We start from the raw sequence: 26037 nt of genomic DNA, 5'->3' as shown, positions 1-26037 counted from the left end.
AGCCTGTACCTGTTGCAATATTTTTAATCCCAGTTACCTCTTCCAGGTTTAAATCTGGTTGGAATGAAACGATACACATATGAACTAGAAACCGCAAAATCTAAATCTCAAGAAGAAATATCTTGTGTTTATTCTGTTTAACAAAAGTGTTGTTCAGTTTTCTGTGTAATGGTCAAAAGTGCAGTTTTAGTACATGTTTAAACTCAAAAACAGTTGAATCAAAATGTTATCTAGTTAAAATAGCAAACTAGTTAAAATTAAGGACTTATTTAAGGGTAGGTCAACTTCTTAGCTTCATAGCTGATGAAAACTTCTAAAGCCTTGGATTTAGATAGATGAAACACAGCATACAAACATAGTCCAGTTTACATGTCTTTGTTGTATTGTTTTTCTGCAGGGTGGGGCTGCTAAAGGTTAACACCAGCAGATTATTTTACACTCGCTGACTGCTCCATATGAGAGCAAGGCCCAACAATGTAGACTCCATAGGAACAACCAAACAAGTCTGAAACCGTTCTGGTCAGTTTATTACACAATATTTGTTACAAATGTGACAAAATTTGATGCCTTTTCTTGCAAGTGGCATATACTTTTTTGTAAGGGAGATTTAGCTAATTTAAACGTTAGCTAGCTTCGTTACTAAGCAGATGGGAAGGGAGAGGAATTTCCATTTACTTACATGGTATGCTATATAGTAGCTAGCAAAAGTTAGCATGGCAAACTGTGTCTGCTACCATCAGAGTTGTCCCTGTTTTGTCGTACAAGCAGATATGATGTAGGAGGGAGGCAAAACTTTGTAAGAATCCCAAACAAAGGTCTCTGGAAAAATTCTGAGACGCTACTAATGCCATTTTAATTGTGTTACTGCACTGACTCAAGCCCCAGCATTGCTTCGGAAGACATGAAAGAGAAGGATATCAAAATGATGAAAGAATGTGAGCATTTGGTACTGACCACTTCTTAATCAGAAGGGGATTAATCAGTCTTAATCCCCTTCACCTTGCTAACTTGGTCACATGGTAAAAAGCTAAAAATGTAAATAAATGTCCCGCAAAGACTCATTACTCGGTAAGACAGAGAAGGGAGATGTTAAACATTCAGCAGACGTTATGAGACGGTCTGTTTGAAGCATAGCTTTAACCAAGTAGTTTCCGATGCCTAAACCTAACCAAACAGGTAGTGAAGGCAGATTTAAACTGAAAACAAACAAAAAAACTCCCTGTCCAATTTTTCAGCTAATGGAAGCCTTTTCACCTTTTAAAGCTGGCAATTACTTCTTTCATGACAGTTTTGCTAAATGTCATTAGACTGTATTTCTGTGTGCAAATATTTTCATGTTAGATAGATAGATAGAAAGAACAAAAAAAACAAAACATTGCTGTGGTTTATGTCCCACTCATCCATCTTTGGATTATGTGATGACGATGTGGCGAGTTAGGAGCCGGTAGACTTAAAGCACCTTATGACACATTTTTGTTTGTCCTCCATCACAAATGACTGAGTTGGTTATGCTAAAAGTTCACACACACAACTGTGGTAATAACCCAAAAGGTTGCATGCGTGCATTGCTGCATTTCTCTTTTGCAATGACAAAAACAATATTTCAATTCTCACCGGTGTGCCGGACTGAAGGGGTTGCTGTTGGATATGATGTAATTTGTTTTTCCCGCATCAAAGTCCTTGGTTTTGCTTCTATTTGTCTTCAATGTCTTGCTCTGCTGCGGAGAACCAGGGACCTTCTTTTCCTCCAACATGACCAAAAACACACACACCCACACAGAAGCAAACAAGCACTCACACAAACTTTAGGATTGTCTGCTTATTCCCATCCATAACTGTCACACTCACACATCTTTTACTTTTAGTTCTTTTACAATCTGGAGCAGATGTTTAAGCTCTCAGACTGAATAAATCCAATCATCTGGATAAGTAAAAAAAAACAAAAATGAATAAAAATAGTTCCACACGTACAAAGAAAAACTGAGTATTTCTTTTTTGTCCATTAAATTCAAAGTTTAATCTACTTGCATTTCCATAGGAATTAATTACTGAAGAAAAAAAGATTTAAAAAAAATAAGTAATTGAAGCAGCTCATTGAATCTCCCCAGCTCTCCAAAACGCAATGTTCCCCAGAGGCTCGACAGTTTGGAATTCTAGCTGACCAAAATCCTGGGAGTCGCACAAGTTGAGCATGCCGGCTTTCGGAGGGCTCAAGCCAGCTCAGCAGGATTTGAGCCACGAGTGACTGAAAGGCTGTAGTGCAGGACACTACACCAGTCCCTCTGAGCCAGCAGCTGGGGGGTGGGGGGGTGGACTGGAAGAGACGGGGAGAAGAAAGCAGAGAAGGACGGTGGTGGAGAACTGAGCGATGGGAAGAAAGATAGACAAGTTATGCTAAAAATAGACATGTTCTAAGTGTTATCTGAAACGTCCTAATGCTTGAAAAAAATTATTCTGATCATACAGTGTTGCAAAGAGTTGACTTCTATTTAGAAATCCAACAGCTAAATTAAGAAATCCATTTGGATGTTTGAGGCTCATGGGAGCATAAGTTAGGGCATTTGGTTTGTCAGACAAAAAGCAGATTTTTAGCAAATATCTTTAAACTAAAACCTATCAGGAGAAAAAGAAAATGAAATAAAAATACCAATTTCAATGACCCATTAGTATTAATGACACTGTGTACACTGTTCAGGAAATATTGCTTTAACTTCTTTATTGACATGTTCACTCATTCAGATCCATTTGATTTTGTTTACACCTTAGTAGAGAATTATAAAGATTTTTTTCCATTTTGCACAGGTTCGAAGGCAATTTAAAAAAGGCAATTTTAGTTGAGGAGCAGCACTCTTTTGATAGACCAAATCAATGTCAACCTGTACCAGAATGACAGAGAGAAAAGGTGCATGTTTAGAAGGGATTGGGATCCGGAATATACAAGATTTGTAAAACAAGTGGAGACGGTGTGATGGATGTGGACGGCTTCCAGCGGCTCCAGGAGTTTATTCAGTTTTGTAACGGAAGACAGAGGCGGATGTATGAAGTGTGAAGTGTATTAGAGCATATCGTCTGTTCAGGTTCGGGCGAATGGAGCAAAGCTCCGCTGGAACACCGAAATTTACAGCCGGATATAGCAAAGGCAGAAACATTTTTGACTTATTTCCAAGAAATCTCAAACTGGGTTACCCAGTTAAATGCATCTATTGTTGGAGGAATGTGTTTTATTTTGTTTCTTATTCCAAATGTAACATTTTGCGGTGTAAACCCTAAATGAATCAATTCAACCGTTTGTGGTAACAGAAAAAGACAAACTTTAAAAAAAATAAAATTTTTTAAATATGAATACTTTCAGTATTTGTTTATAACACACATTTTATTGTTTGTCTGGCATTAAAGGAAAAAAAAATACTTAGAATCTGACACATTATTACCTTTGACAGTTTAAACAGAACAGCATAAAAACAGTGCATGAGCAAACGGGAGCAAGGTGTGGAAACCCGACTCTTTGCAGCAGCAAAAACGCTTCTATTCAGATCCTTCAGGTTGATGCCATGAGACGTCCCTTTTCAGTAAATTAAAACCGACTCAAACCCAGAATGTAGTGTTCTAGCTTCAGCTCCAAGATTCAACATGAGTCATCTAAACACTTTGTCATTTCCTCCCGACTGCTGACCTCTTGTGGTTATAAGAGGTCATTGCAAGTTAACTGACAACTTGCACATTCAATGCAAATGTGTGAAAAACAAGGAGGAAAAATGTGCTCCTTTTTCTTTTTCTTTTCCTTTGGTTCTTCCATTTTAAAGATTCAGAAGCAAGTGGACACACTAACACAGTTATATGCACGAGTTTAATTTCTAATACTCTGATGCCGATCATTATTCTGTCAGGGAGTGTCTCAAAGTCACGACCCTACAAATATCACCAAATTTTAATATTGCGTTCAGTAAAATGCTTTTTTCCCCCCATTAAATTTACCTAATGAGAACAGATCAGCCTCCCAACATACCTGTATATGTAAATTGGGTAAAAGGATAAAGCGCACCTGTGATATCGCGCGAGGACAAAACACCAAAATCTGTCACACGAAACAAAGAAATGAAAGCAAGAGGCACATTTGAGTCAGAGAACTTTGTTAAAATCATCACTTTGTCTCACAATATACAGAAGAAAGTTCCTTCCACCAGAATACAGTCACAGAGACATACAAGCAGTAGTACTCCGGTACAGTGTAGTGCAACATATTTCACAGTCAGCAGGTACTTACATTGATTAGCCACAAGGGGGAAGCAGAAGTCTGTAAATAGTCAACATTCACTCAAAAATATTTACACTTTCACTGAAATAGGCTTGATTAGGGTTCTACTTGTTTCAGAAAATGTAGGCTTGATTCCCCGCATGTGCTTTTGGTGATTTCCATCGAAGATTCAAATGGAAAATACACGAGATCAGCAGGTCATCAGGAGTTCATCGTGGCAGTTTGTTCTCACTAAAACCGAACCGACGTCTCATTTTGTTAAATCACAACTTTGAGTTGAGTCGATATAAATAACTGACAGAAAAAAAAAAAGAAAAAAGAAAACCGACATGAGGAGAGAAAAAAAAAATGCGTCAAAAAAACCTGCGTGAGAAGATCTCAATGCTGACATGTTACCTCATTAAGACAAAAAGCAATTCAATTTTTTTTTTTAAAGCTGATATATAACATTTCCCAATGTAAATCCTCCATTCACTCAAAAGGACACTTCCCTCAGAGTATTTATGCAATCTACAAGCTTCCAGCAGTTGCCTTACTTCATCTTATCGACTCATTACAAGCACATTTTACACTTTAATCACACACTTTATACCGAACACGGACCTTCCGGTTGAAATAAAACATTTACAGCATAGTTAATCTTCATCATCCGTCAGTAAACTTGTTATTTCAATTTTCTTTCTTTTTTTTTTAAATAAACGATGCCTTCAAAATGAAACGCGTGTGCTTCTTTGTATTTTTTTTATTGATATGTCCCATTAGGTTTGATGAGGTAATCGGGATGCTCGTAGTGCTTGCTGAGAAGTAGAGAACTGTTGCTTTTTCAGGACTAATAGTTTGGTCTCGTTTGCAGTATCTACAATGCCGGCTGATTATTAATAATTAATAACCGTTACTTGAGATGGTGTTGAGACTTTCACGAATATCATTTCTTGGATACAGTTAGTCTCACTCCGTCCAAAGCCCACGGAAAATAAAAAGGGCGCGTAAAACCCTGTTAAAGAACAATTTAAAGATTTTATTTTGAATGCAAGAGAGGTCTTGGTGCAAAGCAAAGGTGCTGCTGAACATAACTGGTTCAAATGCGACTGGTCAACTCAACAAAACGATGCGAAATATCCAAGTAACCGGTTTAAAAAAAGGGAAGTAGTATTTACTTCTTTCTTACTTGTTTCTTATCCATTTCTAAGTAAATGTATGAAATTGTGGTGGTTTAAAAAAAAACAAAAAAACTAAAAATCCAACATCCCGTTTCTTCAGCTCGGTTTTTAAAGCCGCCACGATCCTTCTCGCAGTTTGGTTTGAGCAAATGGTGAAACCGAGCCCCCCCATTCCACTAATGCCAAGCAAAACCTAACGATTTCACGGAGTTTTTCCATTTTAACGTACGAGTTACGGAGGAAACACTGGGAGCACAGGAAACTCCAAACGGCACAAACGAAGCATCCGTCTTTGAAACGTCACCTTAATCCAACAGAAGAAAACCGCTGATCTTTTGCCTTTTTTTCTCTCTTCAATCGACTTCGTGACCAGTTTGTGATAATAAATAGAAGACACCGACAAAAACAACGAATGACTTCCCCGCTGTGTTTTTGGCTCTTTTATATTTCTAATCCAGTTTGGCGTGAATGTGGTATTTCTGATAATGTTGAATCATCTTTACTCCGACTGTACATCTAGAAATCCCTCCCTTCCTGTATCTTTTTATTTTTTTACCCCCACGTCAGCACCAGGTCTCACAGATCGCTCAGCGCATTTCCTTTAGACCTGTCCTCCTCACCTTCTCTCCTCCTTCCTCCCTCCTCTCAGTCCCTTTGTCTTTACGTGATGCTGGATATGGGGTCGCTGATTTTCAGACACCTCCAGTAGATGGTTCTTAACAAGGTGAACAGCGCAAAGAGAATCAGCAGCACCCACGATGCATAGATCCCTTTAGACTGCTGAGCGGGCTTCCAGGTACCAACCTGAAAACACACACACACACACACCGGTTGGGTTACAACCTAAAACCTGAGTGACAAACACATGGGGTTGTGTTTTGAAGACTCACACATGACAAAGTTAAAACCCCTCCCTAAAAGATCAGTTGATAAACCTTCTTTTTGGGGGTGTGTTGTGGTGAGTTTTAACAGTAGTGATCAAAAGCTTAGCCGCACCCTCTCATCCAAAATGAATGGGCAGGTACCTTCTTTATATTTTTAAAGGAATGGGTGTTTGTAAGGCCACTTAATCTACAAATCATTCAAAAAAAAAAAAAAAAAAAAGAAGAAAAGATGCCTAACTCAACAGATGAGTCAATTTTGCGTCCACATAAATAACAACTCGGTATCTTTAGGCACTTTGTTACTAGCCGCCTGTCACAGATTTTGTTCCCATTTCTTTAGATGCATCTATGATAAACACCAAAGATAACAGTGTGACAGACATAAAGTTGCATTTTTGCACCAACAAGGTGATTTCCCAAAGAGTTATTATTTGAGAATGTGGCATATATCAACACGGTTTGCGGTGTACTCTTAAAACCTTTTTTTTTTTTTTTTGAGGAATGAGGAAACGGGATAAGTGGAGGACAAAAGAAGAACTCACACACCTGGGAAAACAAACTGCATTCAGCAGATGGACAGTGTCTGAAAGTGTCGTCCATAAGAAATAGGAAAAACATTTGGTGCTCAAACCTCATGTTGACTTTCAAGCTTGTTAAAATTGTACAAACTCTGTTTCTGCCTCACAAACCCGCATTTTCATTTACATCTGCACACGTTTCACCAAACGTGCAACCTTCACCAGAGACCAGCTTCTTACCCAGACCACCTTTTTTTATTTAATAAAAAAAAAGTGTGCACTTTATTAGTGGGTCAATAATGCTGAAAATAGCATGCTACCAGAAGCACATGCTGATGCGTTCACTGGAAGCCAAATGAGTTTGTGAAAACCACCGATTTGATGAATATTGGTCAATTTGGAGTCAGTCTGCTACCAAGAACCATTTGTCAGCTCTTACACCAGTCCAAATGAACCATACTCACTGGGCAACAGTTAGCTGGATTTTAAACAAACCAAACCTGTTCGATACAAACAAGTTAACGTGACAACATTTCTGCTTCTCAACCATGAATACAAATTTTCAAAAGCTGAATAAAGACACTTAACCTGTTAAGCTAAGCTAAAAGCTACCCCGGACAGGGGCAATCTAAAACATCTAAACCCTTGAAAACGTCACAGTAGCTATATTGGGAGGTTGAACACTGTGTCGCTTTCACAACAGACAGCTCTGTGAACAGCACAGATGTTCTGCAGTTAAAGAAACAAAGTGACACAGCGAATAATGTGTGTATTCCTGTCTAGTTTCCATCTGGCGTTTTACATCATACAAAAAATACAATGTATGCATGTGCCCAGGAGTGCTAAGTGATATACTGAGCTGCGACAGACGGTCAAGGTAAATAAACCAATAATGAGTGCAAGCACAGAAAAAAAAACACATCCAATTTACAGCATCATTTTTTTTCTTGAAGCCTATTGAATGAACAAATCATTAACAGCACAACTTCACACGTAGATACGCACCACGAGTCCTGCTGTGGAGGCTGCAAAGACGACAAACAGCAGGAAACACAGCCAGCTCCTCCTCCTGGGGTACCGCCGACCAATCGAGGAGCTGATGGGCAAATCAAGAGGAATATGAACAACTGTGTCAGAAAGCAAAGCAAAAGACACGCAGGCGGAAAGAACCGCAGAGATGCTTACACTTTGCGGCAGTGCGGACATCGAGCCAGGGTCCGGTCTGAAAACTCTGTCCACTGAAAGAGAAAGTGGAAATGAAAAGTCACTTTCTGCTTCTGTTAAATCACAGAAAGGTCCAGAACTGAAAAACAGAACTGAAAATAAGTAAGAAAATCCAGGTCACAGTGTTGTCAGATGGGATTTGTGAGCCATTAGTGGGTTTCTGAGGGTGTTTGTTACCAGGAATGTATTGGAGCAGTGCCCACAGATGACTCTGATGCCGACAGGTTGATGCTGTGGTTCAGGACTGTCTCTGCCAATGTGGACTGGTCCAAGGTTGATGATGCGTTTACTGCCATTAAAGAAAAAAAAAAAAACAACAACAAACTTCAGAGTAATTACAGATCATATCGCAAAAATTTTAATATTTCTAAACAGAACCAACACCGTCTCGTCACTGCATGCCATCAACACAGGCGGCGTGATTACGAGCCAGAGCAGACCTGGCTGAATTCTGTGAAATCCCACACTTGTTTCTTCTTATTACCAGTAAGGCCTTGGACAGGCGATCCTCTGCGATGTGACTTTGCAGATCAGGAGACAGTTACACGGACAGCGAACGTACTTCTTTCCAACGGGAGCGTTCTTAATCGGCTACGGGCAGAAAAGTGAATAAGATCAACAAAAAAAATTTAAAAAAGGAAATAAATCATTTGTTGGTGCGGACTTTCACCACTTTAAGATTACGCCACTGTGTCTGAGCTATAAAGGGGGGTATTAGCAGTCTTTATTTGAGATAAGAAGCTCAAGCTGTTGATAAAATACCCTAAAAACATCTGAATCTGCCACAACAGGACTACTACACGTACTCACCGTAGCCTCATTGCAGATGCTGCACTTCACCACATGCTGGTGCGTTTTGCCCTCCACAGATATGGCGCTCTGACAGACCCGGCAGCTGATGACCGGAGCGCTGCTGCTGTCGGGGCTGCCCTGTGGGGAGTACGGAGGCGGAGGTTCTCCGGGTGCCACTGAACTGGGGAACGGCGCGAAACCTGCAAGGCAGGACGACAAGGAGGAAAGGACCGGGTTTCATTTTAGGATTTCCCACCGGTGCTAGAGAAACTTTGACGTCTTTTCCTTCGAAACAGATTAAGAAGTCTGAAAATGTGATTTTAACTTGATGAAAGCGACTTCCTATTGCAAGCTGGATATCAAAGCACAGAGTAGAAGCACCGACAAAATAAAAAGTGTGATTTGTGGCAGCAGTAAAAGCTGAAGCAGAGACTTGAGAGTTCATCAAGTGCAATAAAGGAAGTACAAAAACTGAATCAGGTTTCCAGACAGGAGGAAGCACCACAAGGATATCAGAAGAGAAAACAGTTTCTGAGGATTGTGAGTGGGGATAGCCTTATAAGGAAATATCATGTATAACCGGCTTGCTCATTTCCGTGGTTGCAAAACAGCTTTATAAGGAGATATCTCTGAGAAAGACATGTTGTGAAACTAGGACCGCACCCACAACGGTCTTCTGAAAGTAACGCCTTATACAAGTACACACACGCACACACATAGAGGAAGAGACAAGATATTGACGCACACACATCTCATAAGGCGGAGACTGAACTCAAGTCTATAGACAAAGACAGAGCTTTTCCGTACTTTGTGCTGTTCGCATGTGGTGTACTGAACTGTTCTCCGCACTTTGCGAACTGCGCAAATAAAACTGTGTTGATTCTTATATCGTCTCCTCTGTCTTCCTCCTTCACTGCATCAACGGACTCGGAAAGAGGTACAGGTTCACCTCAACAATTTTGGGGGCTCGTCCGGGATGTGGTGAGGAGAGGACGGAGTTCATTCGGATAAAAGATTCCTTCACGGTGACAGAGACGGGACACGAGCCGGCACGTTAACACAGAGGTAAGCAGAACCTGTTTTATCAAACTCTGCACATTGAATATCTTAAAACAACGTGTCCTGTCCTGAAACTGGTGATTGAATCAGCAAAAGACGATAAGAGTTAATGTTGATAACTGCGTGAAATTATAAGAGAAAAGTGAATAGAAAAGAGGATAAAACAGACTGTCTTTGGTCGTGGCGGACCCCACCGGTTGCCTGACGAGGAACCGGAAGCCTGAGAGGCTGCTGGGTTAGAGTCCCGGGGAGGTGAAGACACCCCGAATTCTATTGGGTTTGAGTCCCTGGGGTTAGAGTCCCCTAAAGTAGCATACTCTGCGGAGTTGGGTTAGAGTCCCTTGAGGTTATACTCCTCATAAATTCTTAAGTCTGTTTGGGGCTAGAGTCCCCTATACTAGAGTACAGGAACAGGGTTCCTGAGGTATTTTTTCTATAAATGCATTTTGAAAGAGTGTGTGAAGATTTTAACGTGTTTTGTGTGTTTTGTATTTGTTTGAGAGAAATAAGGAGAAGCGGGCTGTGGGAAAAATAAAATTCTGAGGTGTCTAAAGGTGAATGGGTACATAAAACGGTGTCTTGACAAACTCGACAATCAGACAGAGGAAACCTAACGGTGATAACGTAATCTGTCTGAGCCATCGAAACCTAGCGGTGCTAACATAAGTGGCTTGGTTTGTCAAAAGGGTCAGTTGCTCGGGTGTTATGCCATACAAACTGACTGGCCGTTAATAAATCATCACCTTACAAGGCCTGTTGCTCGGACGTACGTCATACAAACCTGTGGCCTCAGAATTTAGAACAGGAGAAGTAAAATGGAGGGAGAGTTTGACAGAGAAATAGATGATGGGGGATGGGGCCCAGGTATGGGTGCTTGGAGACCCCTCGAGCTGCAGTTAGAGAATACTTTAAAAGCAGCAGGGGCAGTGTTACCTAAAAAGGGTAGGGACAGGAAATTAGCCGACATGAAGGGACAAGTGGAACAATTGGTGAAACGTAAGGGCAAGAAAATGTCAGACCCAGGTCCGTTAGGGGCCTGGTTGTGGGAAAAGGAGAAAGAATGTAAGGTGAGGAAAGAAGAGCTGGCAGAGCAGGGACAAAAGGCAGGTGTGCTGCAACGTTCAAAATTAAAAAAGGAGGCGAAAGAGCAGGAGGAGCGACGACGGGGCTGGTCTGAGCTGGCGGTCTTCTGGCAAAGTGTGAGACATCTCCATGAGAACGCAGGAAAACCAGGAGGCAAACAAATGGTAACTGCACCTGACACTCCTACATGCCCACCTCCATATGCACCGCCTGCTGCACCGACACCAGGGTTATATCCCACACTATATGTGACTAGTGGTACACTTCAGGTTGGAGCCTCAGAAGAGACACTTGTAAGTGACAGTGTGACTGAAGCAGGTGCAGCCACTCCTACAGCATCAATCTCTGAGACTTCAGTAAGGACAGGGACGACGTCCAAATCTTCTTATAACCCCTTCACAGGTGATAACCTTTCGGCGCCCCCAGACCCATTCTCGCAGAGACAGGCAAGAGAACAGGCTCCACAGCACACGGTAAAACGAGAAGTCACACCACAGCCACGGAGGCAGGTCATGAGGGGAAGTGAGATTTCAGATTGTGAGGAGGAAGCAGAAGCAGCAGGGACAGCTTCTTTTCAAGGAAAGGGACAGTGGGAAGGTGAAAGACAAGAAGTACCAGTAAGTTTTAGCTTGGCAGGAACATGGAGGGAAGAGGAGGAAGATTCAGCCGTCAGGAAAGAGAGAGAGCTAGATGAGTTATGTCGGAGAGAGATAGAAGAGCTCTGTCAAAAAAGGGACGGACTGGTGAGAAGTGTAGAGAAAGGAATGAAGGTGGCAGAGGAACTGACAGATACTATAGGCAGAAGAGTTAGCCAGCGCCGACGTGGTGGGACAATCCTTCCGGTCACCATGTACCCACTAACAGCAGTACCAGGACAAGGTGACCGGTACCGACCATTTACTATAGGGGACATACAGGCCATAGTGGAGAAACTACCACCTGTAGCCGAAGGTGGAAATCTGTGGCTCAGCAAATTGGATTCTCTGACGGCAGGACAGAAATTGGCATTGGGGGACTTTAGAGCGATTGCAGGACGATGCATGACGGGTGGGGACATGAGAGAAATTGAGACTATCGCTCATACAGACAGAATGACAGATGACACCCCCTTCACGCATCATAGCACTGAAATAGGGAAAGCAATGAGAGAAAAATATCCACTACCTAACGCCACCGTAATGCCAAAGATGAGATGGGACCCCAAACAGAATCCAAGGGAGTATGTGGATCAGAGCAAGGATTTATGGTTGAAACACACAGGATGCCACCCAGGGAAAGCTGGAGCTCAGAGAGAGTGGTTTAGACAGGCTATACTGGAAGGAGTGCCGGAGAATGTCAAAACAGCCATGGTAAATAACCCGGACATGCTCGGTAGTGAATCCCATGTCTGGGAGAAACACTTAATACACCACCTCACCCGTGCTCAAGATAATACGCAGAAGGAACAGGATGACTTAAAAGAATTGCAGGTTCAGCTGTTAAAATTACAGTTAACGGAAGCTAGACAGAAATGTAATGATAAAAATAAAAAACAAAAAGGGGAAGCTGCGAAGGTCATGTTAGCTGCCGAGCCACCACAGGTTCCTGATTTATTTCCGGTCCCACCATGGGTACCGCAGCCCCCATCAGGCGGGAGAAGACAGGGGGGAGGACCAATGCGGGGTGGAGGCTTTGGGGGAAGAGGTCGGGGACTAAGGGGCGGTACAGGAAGAGGACAGTCAGGGGAGACTCGTTGTTGTTATCTCTGTGGAGACCCTAATCATTGGATAAGAAGCTGCCCACAGAATCCAAGAGCAGAGAAAGGTATGGATAGTGGTCCTCCTGGGAGAGGTAGGGGTCGCGGCTCTGGACCTCCTGTTACTGCTCCTATGTATCCTCAGCATCCTTGGGGAGCAGCTGGCGCTGGTCAGTACCCATCGTGGGACATGTGGGGGTAGCTCAAATGATGAGAAATCTAGAGCACTGGTGGCATCCATACCTAAAGGACATGGCCAAACATTTTGTGGGGTCATGCGAGGAGTGTCTAAAGTACAATGTCAGACCAACAGTGAAACCACACCCTGGACGTTATCCATTGGAGGTAAAGCCAGGGAAAGAAATCATCATTGATTACACAGACATGATCACACCGGTGAAAGGGTATAGGTATATTCTGATGTGTGTGGACGCATATTCAGGATGGCCTGAAGCATGGCCTACCAAGAAAGAGGATGGTAAGTCGGTAATAAAATTTCTGATCAACCATTATATCCCCAGGCATGGATTTTCAGAAAGGATCAGGTCAGACAACGGCACTCACTTCAAAAACCAAGAGTTGCAACAGGTTGAGGCCATGCTAGGGCTAAAACACAAGTTTGGTACTGTCTACCATCCACAATCACAGGGTAAGGTTGAGAGAATGAATCAGACAGTGAAGAGCAAATTGGCTAAAATCTGTGCACAGACCAAAATGAATTGGCTAGATGCGTTGCCCTTAGCCTTAATGTCCATCAGGAGCTCTGTTAATCAGTCCACAAGGTTTACACCACATGAGCTCCAGACAGGGAGAGCTTTTCCTGGACCTCAATCTAAGTTGCCAGGAACAGGACATATTGAACAACACCTAACCCACAAAATGTATTTCCATGAACTCCAAAGTCTCGTTGCAGAATTTTCAAAGCAGGTGGCGAGTAGCAGAGGAGAGGGCCAACCAGCGCCGGCTCCAGAGGCTGAGTGGGTATTGCTGAGGGTCATCAAAAGAAAGTGGTCGGAGCCAAGGTGGACAGGGCCCTATCAGGTGACCGAGAGGACCTCCCACGCAGTCCGAGTCAAAGGGAAAGGTGATACGTGGTTCCATTGGAGCCAGTGTGCGGCAGCCGAGGAACCTCAACGCTCCCTAGCAGCGACTCACCAGGCGCTGAAAGATTTGCACACTGTACCGGCTGGTACAGAGGAAAAGACCACCAACCAACAAGGGGCAGAATAATCCCCTGGTGGCATTGTGCAGGCAGCAGTAGTACACTTCTGCCTCCTTGCAACGACATCATTGACGAGCAGGACGGGTGTTAGACCCGGGCTCCAACTCAACCCTCATCTGGAAACGTCAGCCCTCACCCTCTTCATATTACCAGCGACTGACTTTCCTTAAAGAGCACCCGGAGTTGTGCTTCTCAGAAGAACGGGACCAGATGACGTCATCGCAGTTGAATTCTTTTATTTTTGGATTTGTTATACTCATAATCGTGTTTGCTGGGGCTTTGCTTAAACTTGCTCTTACAGGTCATACCAAATTATAATCATGTTAAGGTTTGCTATTTGCTAAGGAGTTGGGTAATGTTGACAAACTATAAGGTTTTAAGCTCCTCTAGGGGTAACCCCGCCTAGAGCACCCTGACGGATAAGGTCTGACTTACCAAGAAAGTTTTGCTTGCTATTTTTATCATACTTGAGACACAGTGAAACATATTAGAATGTTATTGTTTGGGAGTTGGAAAATTCTCACATGTTGTGCAGCCATCACGTGCGTGATTGTCCCCCTGATCTTCTGGTTATGTGAACCCAGTCCTGCACACAAACGACCCAAACGACAAACTCAAAAACAAGATTTTTGTTTGAACCAATATGGCGGCTTGGAGTTGAATTACACAGTAGGCTCCACCACAGCGTTTCAATTCGATTTGTGCGACGTTATTAAATGCGGAGGCAATGCAGCGGGTTGGAGAGGATATGATGTTTATCTCTGTGCTGACTCCTTTGTAAGTGAAGATTGCGCAAGGCGCCGAACGCCAGGTGGCTCCACGTGGTGGAAGCGTCTGTGCCACTCGTGGGGTCAGGCGGTGGGTTATACAGGGCCATGGACGCCCACTTATACGTATGGGAATGCAACCAAAGCTGCGAAAGTCGCCTTAGCCAGAGAAGGATGGGTTAATGATAGGCAAGGTATGAACCCTCTCATGTTATCAATTGATAAAATGACAGGCGGATTTCACCCGGAAGGGCAAAATCATGACAAAACGGTGTATTTCATTCTCGGGGTGGAGACCTCAGGTAATGACCCTCAGGCTTTTGTTAAAGTCAATTTCATCACACCACCAGTTAATTTAACTAGCACCCCTTCGCCAGACACAGCTGTAACCCCACCAGTTGGACAGGATAAGAAACTGGCCGAATCGGTAATCCAAGACAGTAATTCTAAGTTTAAGGTAATTGACTTTTCTCAACTGAAACCCGCAGATGTAGTGCGTATGGCCACTGGCGTCTCAGAGGAAAATTTATGGCTATCTTGGGTAGCTCAAACTGCTCAGGAAAATAGTAAAGGAGATTGCGTGGCCTGTGCGTCTGCGCGCCCTAAACTGGTTACCGTCCCAGCTCCTCTAATTACTAATGACACATCAGGGTATCAATGTATGATGAATCTCACTTGGGGCAGAGATACAAGCTGCCAGACTCTGGGCAGTCTTTTCCCACCAATTAGCAACAAGACTATAGTTGGCCCATTTACGCCAGAGAAGGGTAATGGGTCTTATGTGTGCTTTAACATTACATCCCCGCGCTGCACGGTTAATCATACCAAGCCATCACCCGATGTTCAGTTAGGCGCTATAGATCCCTCATGGTGTCGGGGGATGAGGCCAGGTAATGAATTAGGAGGGTGGGCGAGAGCAGGATTGTATTTCTATTGTGGTCAACCTAAATTACATGTCAGGGTCCCACCTCACAGCACGGGAGTGTGCGCGATGGTCAGATTACGTACTCCTCTTATCCTGTTAGGAGATAAGTTAAGACATTTACATGGTGAGAGGGACAGAAGTGCTGCTTTGACTCGCCGACGACGTCGTCATATTCTTAACCGGCGCAGCACACACGGTTTTGATTTATCAGTTGACAACCCCACCTACATAGATGCGATAGGAGTCCCACGTGGAGTCCCTGACGAATTTAAATTAGCAGATCAAGTGGCGGCAGGGTTCGAGAATATTCCTATCATAGCGGCCTTCTTTCCGGTGACTCCGAATAAAAATGTGGATCGGATTAATTATGTACATTATAACGTGTTGCGACTGACCAATTTGACCAGGGATGCTGTTGCAGGTTTGGCAGAACAGACAGCTCCCACCTCGCTCATGGCGGTGCAAAATAGGATGGCCTTAGACATGTTGTTAGCGGAAAAAGGTGGTGTTTGTGCCATGTTTGGTGATATGTGTTGCACATTTATCCCCAATAATACGGCTCCAGATGGTTCGGTATCGAAAGCCCTACAAGGTTTGCGCACGCTCTCTAAAATAATGCATGAACACTCTGGGATTGACAATCCGCTGGATGAATGGCTGACCAAGGTGTTTGGGAAATGGAAGACTCTGATAATGTCACTTTTTGTATCTCTTGCTATATTCGTCGCTATTTTGGTGACTTGTGGTTGCTGCTGTATCCCATGTATCCGTTCACTTGCCATTAGACTTATAACTACCACTATAGAGGGGAAGGCTCCCTCCCCTTTGGTAATGCCACTGCTGAACCCTCCCGATCCTGATATAGATGAAGACGATATCATCAGAATGTCAGAGATTGTGTGATCACCTTGTAGTGATCAAAAGGGGGCGTGAGGTTTTTCAATTTCTTTTTAGTCATGTATTGTTACTCAACTATTTGTGTGATCTCTTAAAAGAGATCAAAAGGGGGTATTGTGAGTGGGGATAGCCTTACAAGGAAATATCATGTATAACCGGCTTGCTCATTTCCGTGGTTGCAAAACAGCTTTATAAGGAGATATCTCTGAGAAAGACATGTGGTGAAACTAGGACCGCACCCACAACGGTCTTCTGAAAGTAACGCCTTATACCAGTACACACACGCACACACATAGAGGAAGAGACAAGATATTGACGCACACACATCTCATAAGGCGGAGACTGAACTCAAGTCTATAGACAAAGACAGAGCTTTTGCGTACTTTGTGCTGTTCGCATGTGGTGTACTGAACTGTTCTCCGCACTTTGCAAACTGCGCAAATAAAACTGTGTTGATTCTTATATCGTCTCCTCTGTCTTCCTCCTTCACTGCATCAACGGACTCGGAAAGAGGTACAGATTCACCTCAACATGAGGCACAGGAACATAAAGGTAAATCTCTTCTATATTTCGAAGTGGATGAAATATTTTTTTTATTTATTTTACTTTCATTGGCAAAAGTGACATCTTTGATTAAAACTCAAAACTACTGATAAATGACAAACACACTTGAAATAATTACATTTAGAAACGTCCCCTCAAAGCCCAGGAGATTTTGTTTTAGGGAATGCAGAGGTAAACTGACCCAAAAACTTGTTAAAGTACTTGAAAAACACCAAGTTTGTACTTTTGAAGCCCATTTTCTGCACCAAACAGCCGTCGATCATTACTGTCATGTCTCTGTGGCAGCTTGAAATCGCTGATTATCGTCGGTGACGAAAGAAAAATGTCTACAAATTGAATTTCCATGGGTTAAATCTCCTCTAGGTGTCTCTTACCGCCACAAAGGACTGCTTTCTTCACCTAAACTGTAAGCTAGCAAGCTTGCAAACAGAACAGCTAACACTTGTTCACATTAAGATATTTGCATGACTAAACACCGACTGAAATGGTCAAGCTTGTACTTCAGAAACCTATTAGGTTAGTCTGTATCTCTCCGACTTGGAAGCTAAGAAAATAGCGGACATACTTTGGGGTTTCGACGGAAATCCATGCGAGCTTTCCCCGGGAGAGAAGCCGTTGGTCCCATCGTGTTGTTCGGACAGCAGTGGTGACCGTTCCCCGTCCGCCATCGCTGCCACCGGGCCCTAGCCTTTTAAAACACCCAGGAAGAGTCTCTGGAAGAGCGGGGAATCCTTAGACCCCTGGTAGATATGTCGGGGGAGTCGGTTTGGAGATTTTAACCCCTGACCCCTTAAGTTTAGGTTTCTGACACCCACATGACACGGCGAAAACACTCAGTGAATGCGGAAGCGACTCAACAAAAACATCTGTCACATGACTGTGGTCTGCGTCACGCCTGTGATTGACAGCTAGCTTGACCAATAATCTGAAGGGGCGGTTTCGAAAGTGACGTCTGCTGAGATTGGATAAAAAATACCCAAATCATATTACTAGTCATTATGAACCTATATGCCACTTTAAAAATGATGGATTCACATTTTTCAAGCCCTGTAAAACGTGCGTATTTTTTCTCTTTTTTTGAGCGGGGGTCGAAATTGCTGAGGTTTTTTTTTTCATTTGTTTTGTCAGATTAAGTAGAGGAAAACATAGGCATTAACATTAACAAAATACAGAGGTAATAAGTGCCATCTCCTCATTAAATTTACCATTCATAAGCTCCATATCATAAGCAATAATGAATATGTGCTTGTTCTCTTTAGGCACACCAGCGTTTCTTTGGCCCTGCACCAAACAAAAGATTTGTTATTGTGACAACGCATTTAGAGCATGTTCTGTTCAAATGGCATGCAACAGAACAACTAGGATTAATGTAGAACAGGGACATATTATCGGAAATTCGGCTAAGTTTATGTTTCGATGAAAGATGTGCGAATGAGTGCAAATTTCCCCAAGTTACTATTCAGTGAAAATTAAACTGAAAACTTTGCCACAGAGACAATATTGTAGAGCAAATAACAATAGTCGAATGCATTCGTAAGGCCTTAAAACTGAACAATGTTGTTTGTTTTTACTATGTTTTCAACAATAGACGCAGATTTTCATGAAATATGCATTTAAGTTAATGCTCTCTCGAAAAAAAATCGCTGAGTAATATGTTTGAGCCATCACGCGCTCCGTAGTACGTCAGTGTTACGAGCAAAGGTCCGGGGACGAGTCTTTCAGTGAGCGCGTACCTCCTGGACGGGACAGGGGGGCGGAGTCCGGCGAGGAAACAAAATTCGATTCAACACCTGTTTCTGGCGAACTGAAATCACAAGTAGCAGTCACAGACTGGGGATAAAGGAGACGACGAGTACAAGTTAGTTACACATAGAGCAATACAGTAGAGCAACTTCAAACCGTAAAGAGAAACTTTTAAACTCCTATTTTGTGTTTTAGTTACATATAAATACAAGTCGTAGGAGACACGCCCCCCCTACATCCTGGCATGCCAGTCCATACCAAGTTGATAACACTTAAACACGGTACAAAACTACGAGGAGGTGCAGGTGGAGCATGCCAAAGCTGCAGAGCAACGTAGAGGAAAAGGTACGTGACGGAGCGTTTTCACTAAACCAGAGTGAGGTCGGCTTACTTGCTGGCGGTTTGTCTCCGCATTTTAAAGTGTCGTCATTCGGCCTATAGTTGAAGCCCAGCGGTTGCGCTTCGGTTTCGGTATCGTTGTAAAACCCGTAAATGATCCAAAACCACGTGGTCTCCTTCAGACCATCAACGAGAGACCCGACCGTCGAAATGTTGGGTGTTGCAAACTTTATTTCTGATCCTAATATTTGGGGGCTCACAGAAAGTGCCGAGAAGACTGGAGAGAGAGACTGAAACTTTAAGAGGATAGCAGCGCAGTTTGTGAAGGCGGAGACGACACACACTGATTTGTGCTTCGTTTTTTTTTTGTTGTTTTGTTTTGTTACAGTCACTTTTTCTCCCAAACAATTTCATTAGAGTTAGGAGTACTTTTTGTTACTCCCTTAGAGGTGGAAAGACCCCAAATGAAAATCTATGGTTGCAAGTAAATATCTTAACACTTTATATTAAAAAAAAACATTTAAATTGAGTTAAAGCATCAAACTGAAAAAAGTGAAATTGGGACATTGAACGCCTCTTATGGCCCGAACATGCTTTAATGAAAGGAATGGCATTTTCAAGGTTTGAAAAGTGCTTGACTTTTGGGTGTAGTCTGTAGTGTCTGGTTATCAGGATGTCTAACAGTCCCTGAATGTAATATTATGGCAAACGCCAATGTGTAGCTCTGAGTCAATCATTAATGAATGCATGTGCGATAATAGGGTGCCATGTCCAGGAAGGGCCTTACAAAGCAAACACCATCTCTGTCTTATAGTTAGGACTATAATGTATGGCCCCCACGCTAATGACAGTCGAAATGATGATCACTGGAGCTAATTACCGGCCATGATTTCCACGCTAAGTGCAGCCAAAGATAGTCAAAGAAGTGTCTGGAAGTGTCTTTGCACCAAATCAAATTATTGGTAGTGTAGAGTCTGATACTTAACAGGTGTTCGAAAGAGCGTCAAGGACAGTGTGTCCCAGATAAGATATGCACATAGTCAAACATAAACATTTTGAGAAAAACATAATCCTCAATTAGTGCGTCCAGGGTGGGCCCACCAGATTATATTTTGGCTATGGGCCTGTTGATGGGGATGTGCAGCATCTTCAGGGTTACCAAATATGGCAAGGTTTTACCCTACTTAACAGGAGAAGCACTTTGCTGCTCTGTTATGAGACTCAGCTGATCCTAAGTCAGATTTAGCTCTTAAACCAAGCTTTTAAGGCTGTTCACCTCTTCATTTTCTCCGTTGGCATTGACTTTAACAAAAATAATTAATGTCTATCAATAAAATCTGGGATCTAAACCCCAGCGCTTCCTCTAAAATCATTTCCTTTCTAAACTTATAATTGTGTACATAACCAGCTCACACACACTAAGTTAGCAGTCAAAACACCTTTCTTTGATCCCTTCTCTATATTCTGCTCCGTGGGGACACTCTGCTCTACGGGGACATCCACACTAAATCAGAACACCTTTCTTTGCTCTCCCACTTTCTTTTTCTTGCTCTTCAACTCTCTTTTGAGAGTGGGAGACTGTGAGGAGACAATGCAGCTGTAATGCAGAATTACAGATTGATGCATCGATCTGTAATTCTGACATGGACCTGGTTGGCAATAAAATATTCCTGTGTTCGACCAAGTCTGTGTCAGCAGAGATCTCCCTGTACCATCTGCACATCAGTCGTTTGAAGGCGACCATCCCTCTAACACCACAGTTGTTTGATTCTCAACTTTTTATGCATGTCTATTAAAAGGCTCAAGAAGAAGATGGACTCGCTTCCTCAAAGGCTAATGTCCTCATACGTCACATTTTCATCAAACAATTCATTGAAATTCAAGTTATATTGGAGGACAAGTAGAGCGAAAGACAATTCAAAGAAAATTCAACTTCGCTTTACTTATCACCCTACTGTAGAATGTTACAGCAAAACAGAATTTGGTTAATTATTGTACAACTTAACTGATTCCATGTGATGAGGAACTGAAATTATAATTCTTTGTTAAATGCAAATTATGAGCACATACAAGTGCTGAGAAATCTCGAAACTGATCCTTAAAAGGGGCTCAAAAAGGCTTGAATTTCACTTTTACAATTAAGCTCTTTTACTCTTTGTAAAAGTCTTGAGTCACCTCTTCTTCTTTTATGTTTGGCCTCCAAGCAGCCAGACTTTCTTGTGATCTTTTAAAGTGGTCTCGAGCAACAGTTCTCCAAGCTTTCTGAATGTGTTTTAGATTTCTTTCTGGATATTGGCTGCGTTTTCACTCATTTTCAGTCCTGCCCTTTTTAAAAATTTTTTTAAGTCATTTAACATTAATGTAAAAATCATTTTAAGAGGAGGCAACCACGCTAGCTTTAGGCACTTTGTTGATAACAGACTGTCACAAAGACACCAAATTGGTTCCCATTTCATCTACAGGAAAAAAGTGATAACCAAAGCACTATTAGTTGGGAACTTGGCATATTTCAGCATGGTGTGGAGTGTGTCCTTAAAAAAATTTGAGGAAACTCAAATTTTCAACAAATAGAGGACAGAAAAAGTGGCAGATCTAACTGCAGTAGATGATCAGTGTCTGAAAGTGATGTTCAGAGATAGAGGGGGAATTTATCTCACAAAGGAAGTGAGAGGTGTATCCGGACCTTCAGCTGAATGTAAATCCATATCTACTGTTGTGTGAACAGTAGATGTTTCATCTGATGAGTACCAGGGTGAAAAATTAAAAGGCACAAGAAGTGGACTGAAAATCAGTGGGGGCAGGTCTTATGGAGGGAAAAACCCTCCCCAGGGCCTGGACCTCAACATTACTGAAAGCAAGGCCTTTTCACACATGCCTCCCCAGCTGGAACCGATTTGCTTTTGTCGTGCATCGGTGTACGATGACACACCTCTGTGCTGACAAAGCGAGATGGTAACAGGTGAGGAGGGGGGCAAAAAGCAGCCAACATCTCAAGAAGAGAGGACTATTTCTGAAGACTACTGAAAAAAAATGACAAGGACGGCTTCAGGCTGTGTTGAAGACAAAAGGTGGTCAAATGTGGACCAAACAGTAAATCTGCACCTATTTCCTGTTATAAAGAAACCAAGTGATACAGTTAGGCACAGAGATACAGGAAACGTATGTCCCATCTGTCTCCAGGGACAAAAATGGTAGTAGCCATGGTGATGCGGACCCTAGCTAAACGAAACAGAGCAGACAGCTCAGGCATTGATTCTCAAAGCGGTTCTAAGCGCTGTAAATATCAAAGCTGTGAACAATGGTTTCTTAAAACAGTTCTGCTCGTGTACAAGTCTCTTCGTGGTCTAGCGAAGGTTTGGGCACTCCGAGACATTTTAGCACTCCTGGAGCTTAATTGAAAAGTTAGGGTATTTGCTTGTTTCAGAAAGGCCATGAAGATGCAAATGTTCATATTAAGGATTACAAATACTTCCTAAAACCTCATTCCCGCATTCAGCAGCCATGAAGCCTTCTGAGTGGCTGGACGGGATCCTAAAGATTAGATTATGTGAGACCCTTGAGAATGAACCTTAAAGACATGTTTGTTCATACATGTCCTCTGTAACAGTTTTGAGTTCAGAATAATCATGCATGCTCTGTGTGCAACCTTGGTTAGACATCCATTGGCTATCTCTAGGAATGGTTATCATATGTACCTTGTGACGGACAAGGGTGCACTCTCAGGATGGCCCTGGGAGAATAACACGGAGAAGCACAGGTGAAGTGAGATAAAAAGCTATTAAGATAGTGGGCAAGGTCTATCATCAGGTGGCGGACACTCATGCTGATACCTTTTTAGAAGATAAGATATTGAGCAATATGAAGGGCTACTTGTTTGATCAAATTTCTTGAATAAAGCTGCATGGTTCACCTTTACTGATGATAATATTTGCTATTCGTTTATTAAAACACTGCCCGATCTACTGTTAATGTTAACATTTCCTCACGATAATTATAGAAATTGATTGACCATAGCAGGAAACGCATTTCAACATGAAAAATGTTTAATTTAAATGAATTCATAGTTGAAAAATTTTCTAGTAAATCATTAACATCTTCGAATCATGTCCCATTTGTACTAACTGTAATTTGATATATATATATATATTTCTTTCTTGTGTTGGTCAACACTTGGTTTTCCCTGAGCTGCTCGAGCAAATAAAGCTTAACGTCATATGATAAACTCGTGTCTCATTAGTTAAGCCAGCAGTTTGGAAATGGCAGAATTTGGGTCCGCGGTTGCACAACTGTCTCAGCCTAACAGACTGGCTTCCTGTCGCTCAGAGAATGGACTTAAAACAGTTCTGCTCGTGTACAAGTCTCTTCGTGGTCTAGCAAAGGTTTGGGCACTCCGAGACATTTTAGCACTCCTGGAGCTTAATTGAAAAGTTAGGGTATTTGCTTGTTTCAGAAAGACCATGAAGATGCAAATGTTCATATTAAGGATTACAAATACTTCCTAAAACCTCATTCCCGCATTCAGCAGCCATGAAGCCTTCTGAGTGGCTGGACGGGACCCTGAATCCTTCTGAGTGGCTGGACGGGATCCTAAAGATTAGATTATGTGAGACCCTTGAGAATGAACCTTAAAGACATGTTTGTTCATACATGTCCTCTGTAACAGTTTTGAGTTCAGAATAATCATGCATGCTCTGTGTGCAACCTTGGTTAGACATCCATTGGCTATCTCTAGGAATGGTTATCATATGTACCTTGTGACGGACAAGGGTGCACTCTCAGGATGGCCCTGGGAGAATAACACGGAGAAGCACAGGTGAAGTGAGATAAAAAGCTATTAAGATAGTGGGCAAGGTCTATCATCAGGTGGCGGACACTCATGCTGATACCTTTGTAGGGGAGGAAAAAAAAAAGCAAGTTGTAATAAAGTCACGGGCAGTAAAACAATAACCATGAGAAGAGGTGGAGACTGGGGAGGAGCCCCATAGAGCATAAAGAGCAAAGCCCAGAGGAAGATAAGTCAGTTATCACATGTTTGGCCTGTATTTCTGATATTGGCAAAATAAATCCAACCTGCTTGCCCTTTGCTATCTGTGGAAGGTAGTTTTTGCCTCGCCTTCATCTACCGATCCTACATTTACCACTGATGCAACTAAACCACATTTAAAAAAAAAATCTTTTAGTATTTTTTGACTTGGATAGTTCCTGAGAGCCAGACTGACAGAGGTGACCAGATAAATTATTGACCCACCACAAGATACATTTATTAGTAATTTATTAGTCATTAGTCTAGTTTCATTAGTCAATCGAAAAGAGGAGAACTAAGAACTGCTCGTATGGCTGCGAGAAGGAAGAATCAAACCCCCGTTTGAAAGCAAGAGACCTTCAAGAAGATTTAACGGACTCCGTGGCGGTCAATTTGTGGAACTAAAGCGGCACAAATATGATCTTAAGAAGAAAACCTCACTTGCAGTCTCATCACAAAACTGAACATCTGCAAATGAACACCTTGGGGAAGTCTGATGCTTTTTGGAAACAAGTCCATGAAATGAAGATGTTTTGGCTGCAGTGAGCAGAGAAAAAGGGTTGCTGAATTTCCGGGAAAAGCCGGCACGGGGAGCATCATTGTGCTTGTGTGGAAGTCAGTGACACAGTTAACCATTTTTTTTTTATTTAAAACAAAAAAAAAAATCTGTTTCAAGGCAGTTGCACACTGCATTTTTTAGCTGTCACTGCAGACCACACTGTGCAACAGGCATCTGATGATCCTGGTTTTGACATATCATTTTTGTCTTTTTGTGTTGTTGGTACCTGCTGAATCTTAGAGGTGTTGTAAGGGAAGAAGGAAAGTGTGATTACTGTCATGTCGGATGTTTCCAGAGTACCCGGCACATCGGTAGCAGTTGACATGCTTGAGCTTTCTGCTGCTTTAGTCAGAAATCATTGCCCAAAAAATGAGAGTAAAAGTTTGAACTGACAGTACGGGGGCTTCTCAACAAGAGTGTGTGCCAACAAAAATTCCAAAGGACAGGTTTGTCAGTTTTCGGCCTGTGATAGCTTTGAGTGGTTTCTTTACATATGCTTATTAACCGGGGGATAGTGTGTTTTGGGAGAAGCCAGATTCGATTGATACTGCATGACTTGTATGTATGATGTATGGTACCAGGAGGTAACCAGGATGTCTGGGCTTTCCTTATAGAAATCATATGAAGATGATGACACCTAGAGACAGATGTGTTGTTTCCTGAACATTTCCTGAACTACCTCAAGGATATTGAGCAATATGAAGGGCTACTTGTTTGATCAAATTTCTTGAATAAAGCTGCATGGTTCACCTTTACTGATGATAATATTTGCTATTCGTTTATTAAAACACTGCCCGATCTACTGTTAATGTTAACATTTCCTCACGATAATTATAGAAATTGATTGACCATAGCAGGAAACGCATTTCAACATGAAAAATGTTTAATTTAAATGAATTCATAGTTGAAAAATGTTCTAGTAAATCATTAACGTCTTCGAATCATGTCCCATTTGTACTAACTGTAATTTGATATATATTTTTTTCTTTCTTGTGTTGGTCAACACTTGGTTTTCCCTGAGCTGCTCGAGCAAATAATGCTTAACGTCATATGATAAACTCGTGTCTCATTAGTTAAGCCAGCAGGTTGGAAATGGCAGAATTTGGGTCCGCGGTTACACAACTGTCTCAGCCTAACAGACTTTGAGCCGATTGCAGAGGATTCTAAAATAGAATATAGCGCTAAAGGTTGTGTGTATCGATCGGTGTTGACTGACAGTGTTGGTTCAAGGATCAGTAGAGCTCGTGGAGGAACGAGTCCAATGCATTGATTTGTTTGCAATGGTAGA

At 42.3% G+C, this 26037-nt stretch overlaps 2 protein-coding genes across 2 annotated transcripts in view; one reads left to right on the top strand and one right to left on the bottom strand.

The window, feature by feature from the left end:
- Positions 1 to 3764: 3764 nt before the first annotated feature.
- On the bottom strand, positions 3765 to 18112 carry LOC140281879 (type I phosphatidylinositol 4,5-bisphosphate 4-phosphatase-A-like). The gene is made up of 7 exons (XM_072376381.1): positions 17651 to 18112; positions 8852 to 9033; positions 8526 to 8632; positions 8219 to 8330; positions 8003 to 8055; positions 7823 to 7913; positions 3765 to 6219 (listed from the first exon to the last, which is right to left on the bottom strand). Exons 1-7 carry the CDS (start codon positions 17751 to 17753, stop codon positions 6076 to 6078), a joined length of 792 nt encoding a protein of 263 aa, XP_072232482.1. The 5' UTR covers positions 17754 to 18112; the 3' UTR covers positions 3765 to 6075.
- Positions 18113 to 19076: 964 nt separating this feature from the next.
- Positions 19077 to 26037, top strand: part of LOC140282079 (uncharacterized) — a 49736-nt gene continuing 42775 nt past the window's right edge. The window contains exon 1 of the mRNA XM_072376629.1: positions 19077 to 19173. The gene's annotated coding sequence lies outside the window, so the exon portion shown is untranslated. The remainder of the gene's footprint in view (positions 19174 to 26037) is intronic.

This window comes from Leuresthes tenuis, unplaced genomic scaffold (genome assembly GCF_036924035.1).
Source record: "Leuresthes tenuis unplaced genomic scaffold, fLeuTen1.0.hap1 SCAF_22, whole genome shotgun sequence".
NCBI classification, from domain to species: Eukaryota; Metazoa; Chordata; class Actinopteri; order Atheriniformes; family Atherinopsidae; genus Leuresthes; species Leuresthes tenuis.
Note: the sequence above shows the minus strand (reverse complement) of the source record. Positions and strands in the feature narration are given on the sequence as shown.

Excerpts from the sequence above, each read along its gene's own strand:
- LOC140281879 (XM_072376381.1), bottom strand. The coding sequence starts at position 17,753 with ATGGCGGACGGGGAACGGTCACCACTGCTGTCCGAACAACACGATGGG. Across the intron at positions 8,331-8,525 it reads GCCTGTCCAAGGCCTTACTG|TAAACGCATCATCAACCTTG; the intron begins GTAATAAGAAGA and ends CTTTAATGGCAG. Across the intron at positions 8,056-8,218 it reads ACTGCTCCAATACATTCCTG|TGGACAGAGTTTTCAGACCG; the intron begins GTAACAAACACC and ends TTTCTCTTTCAG.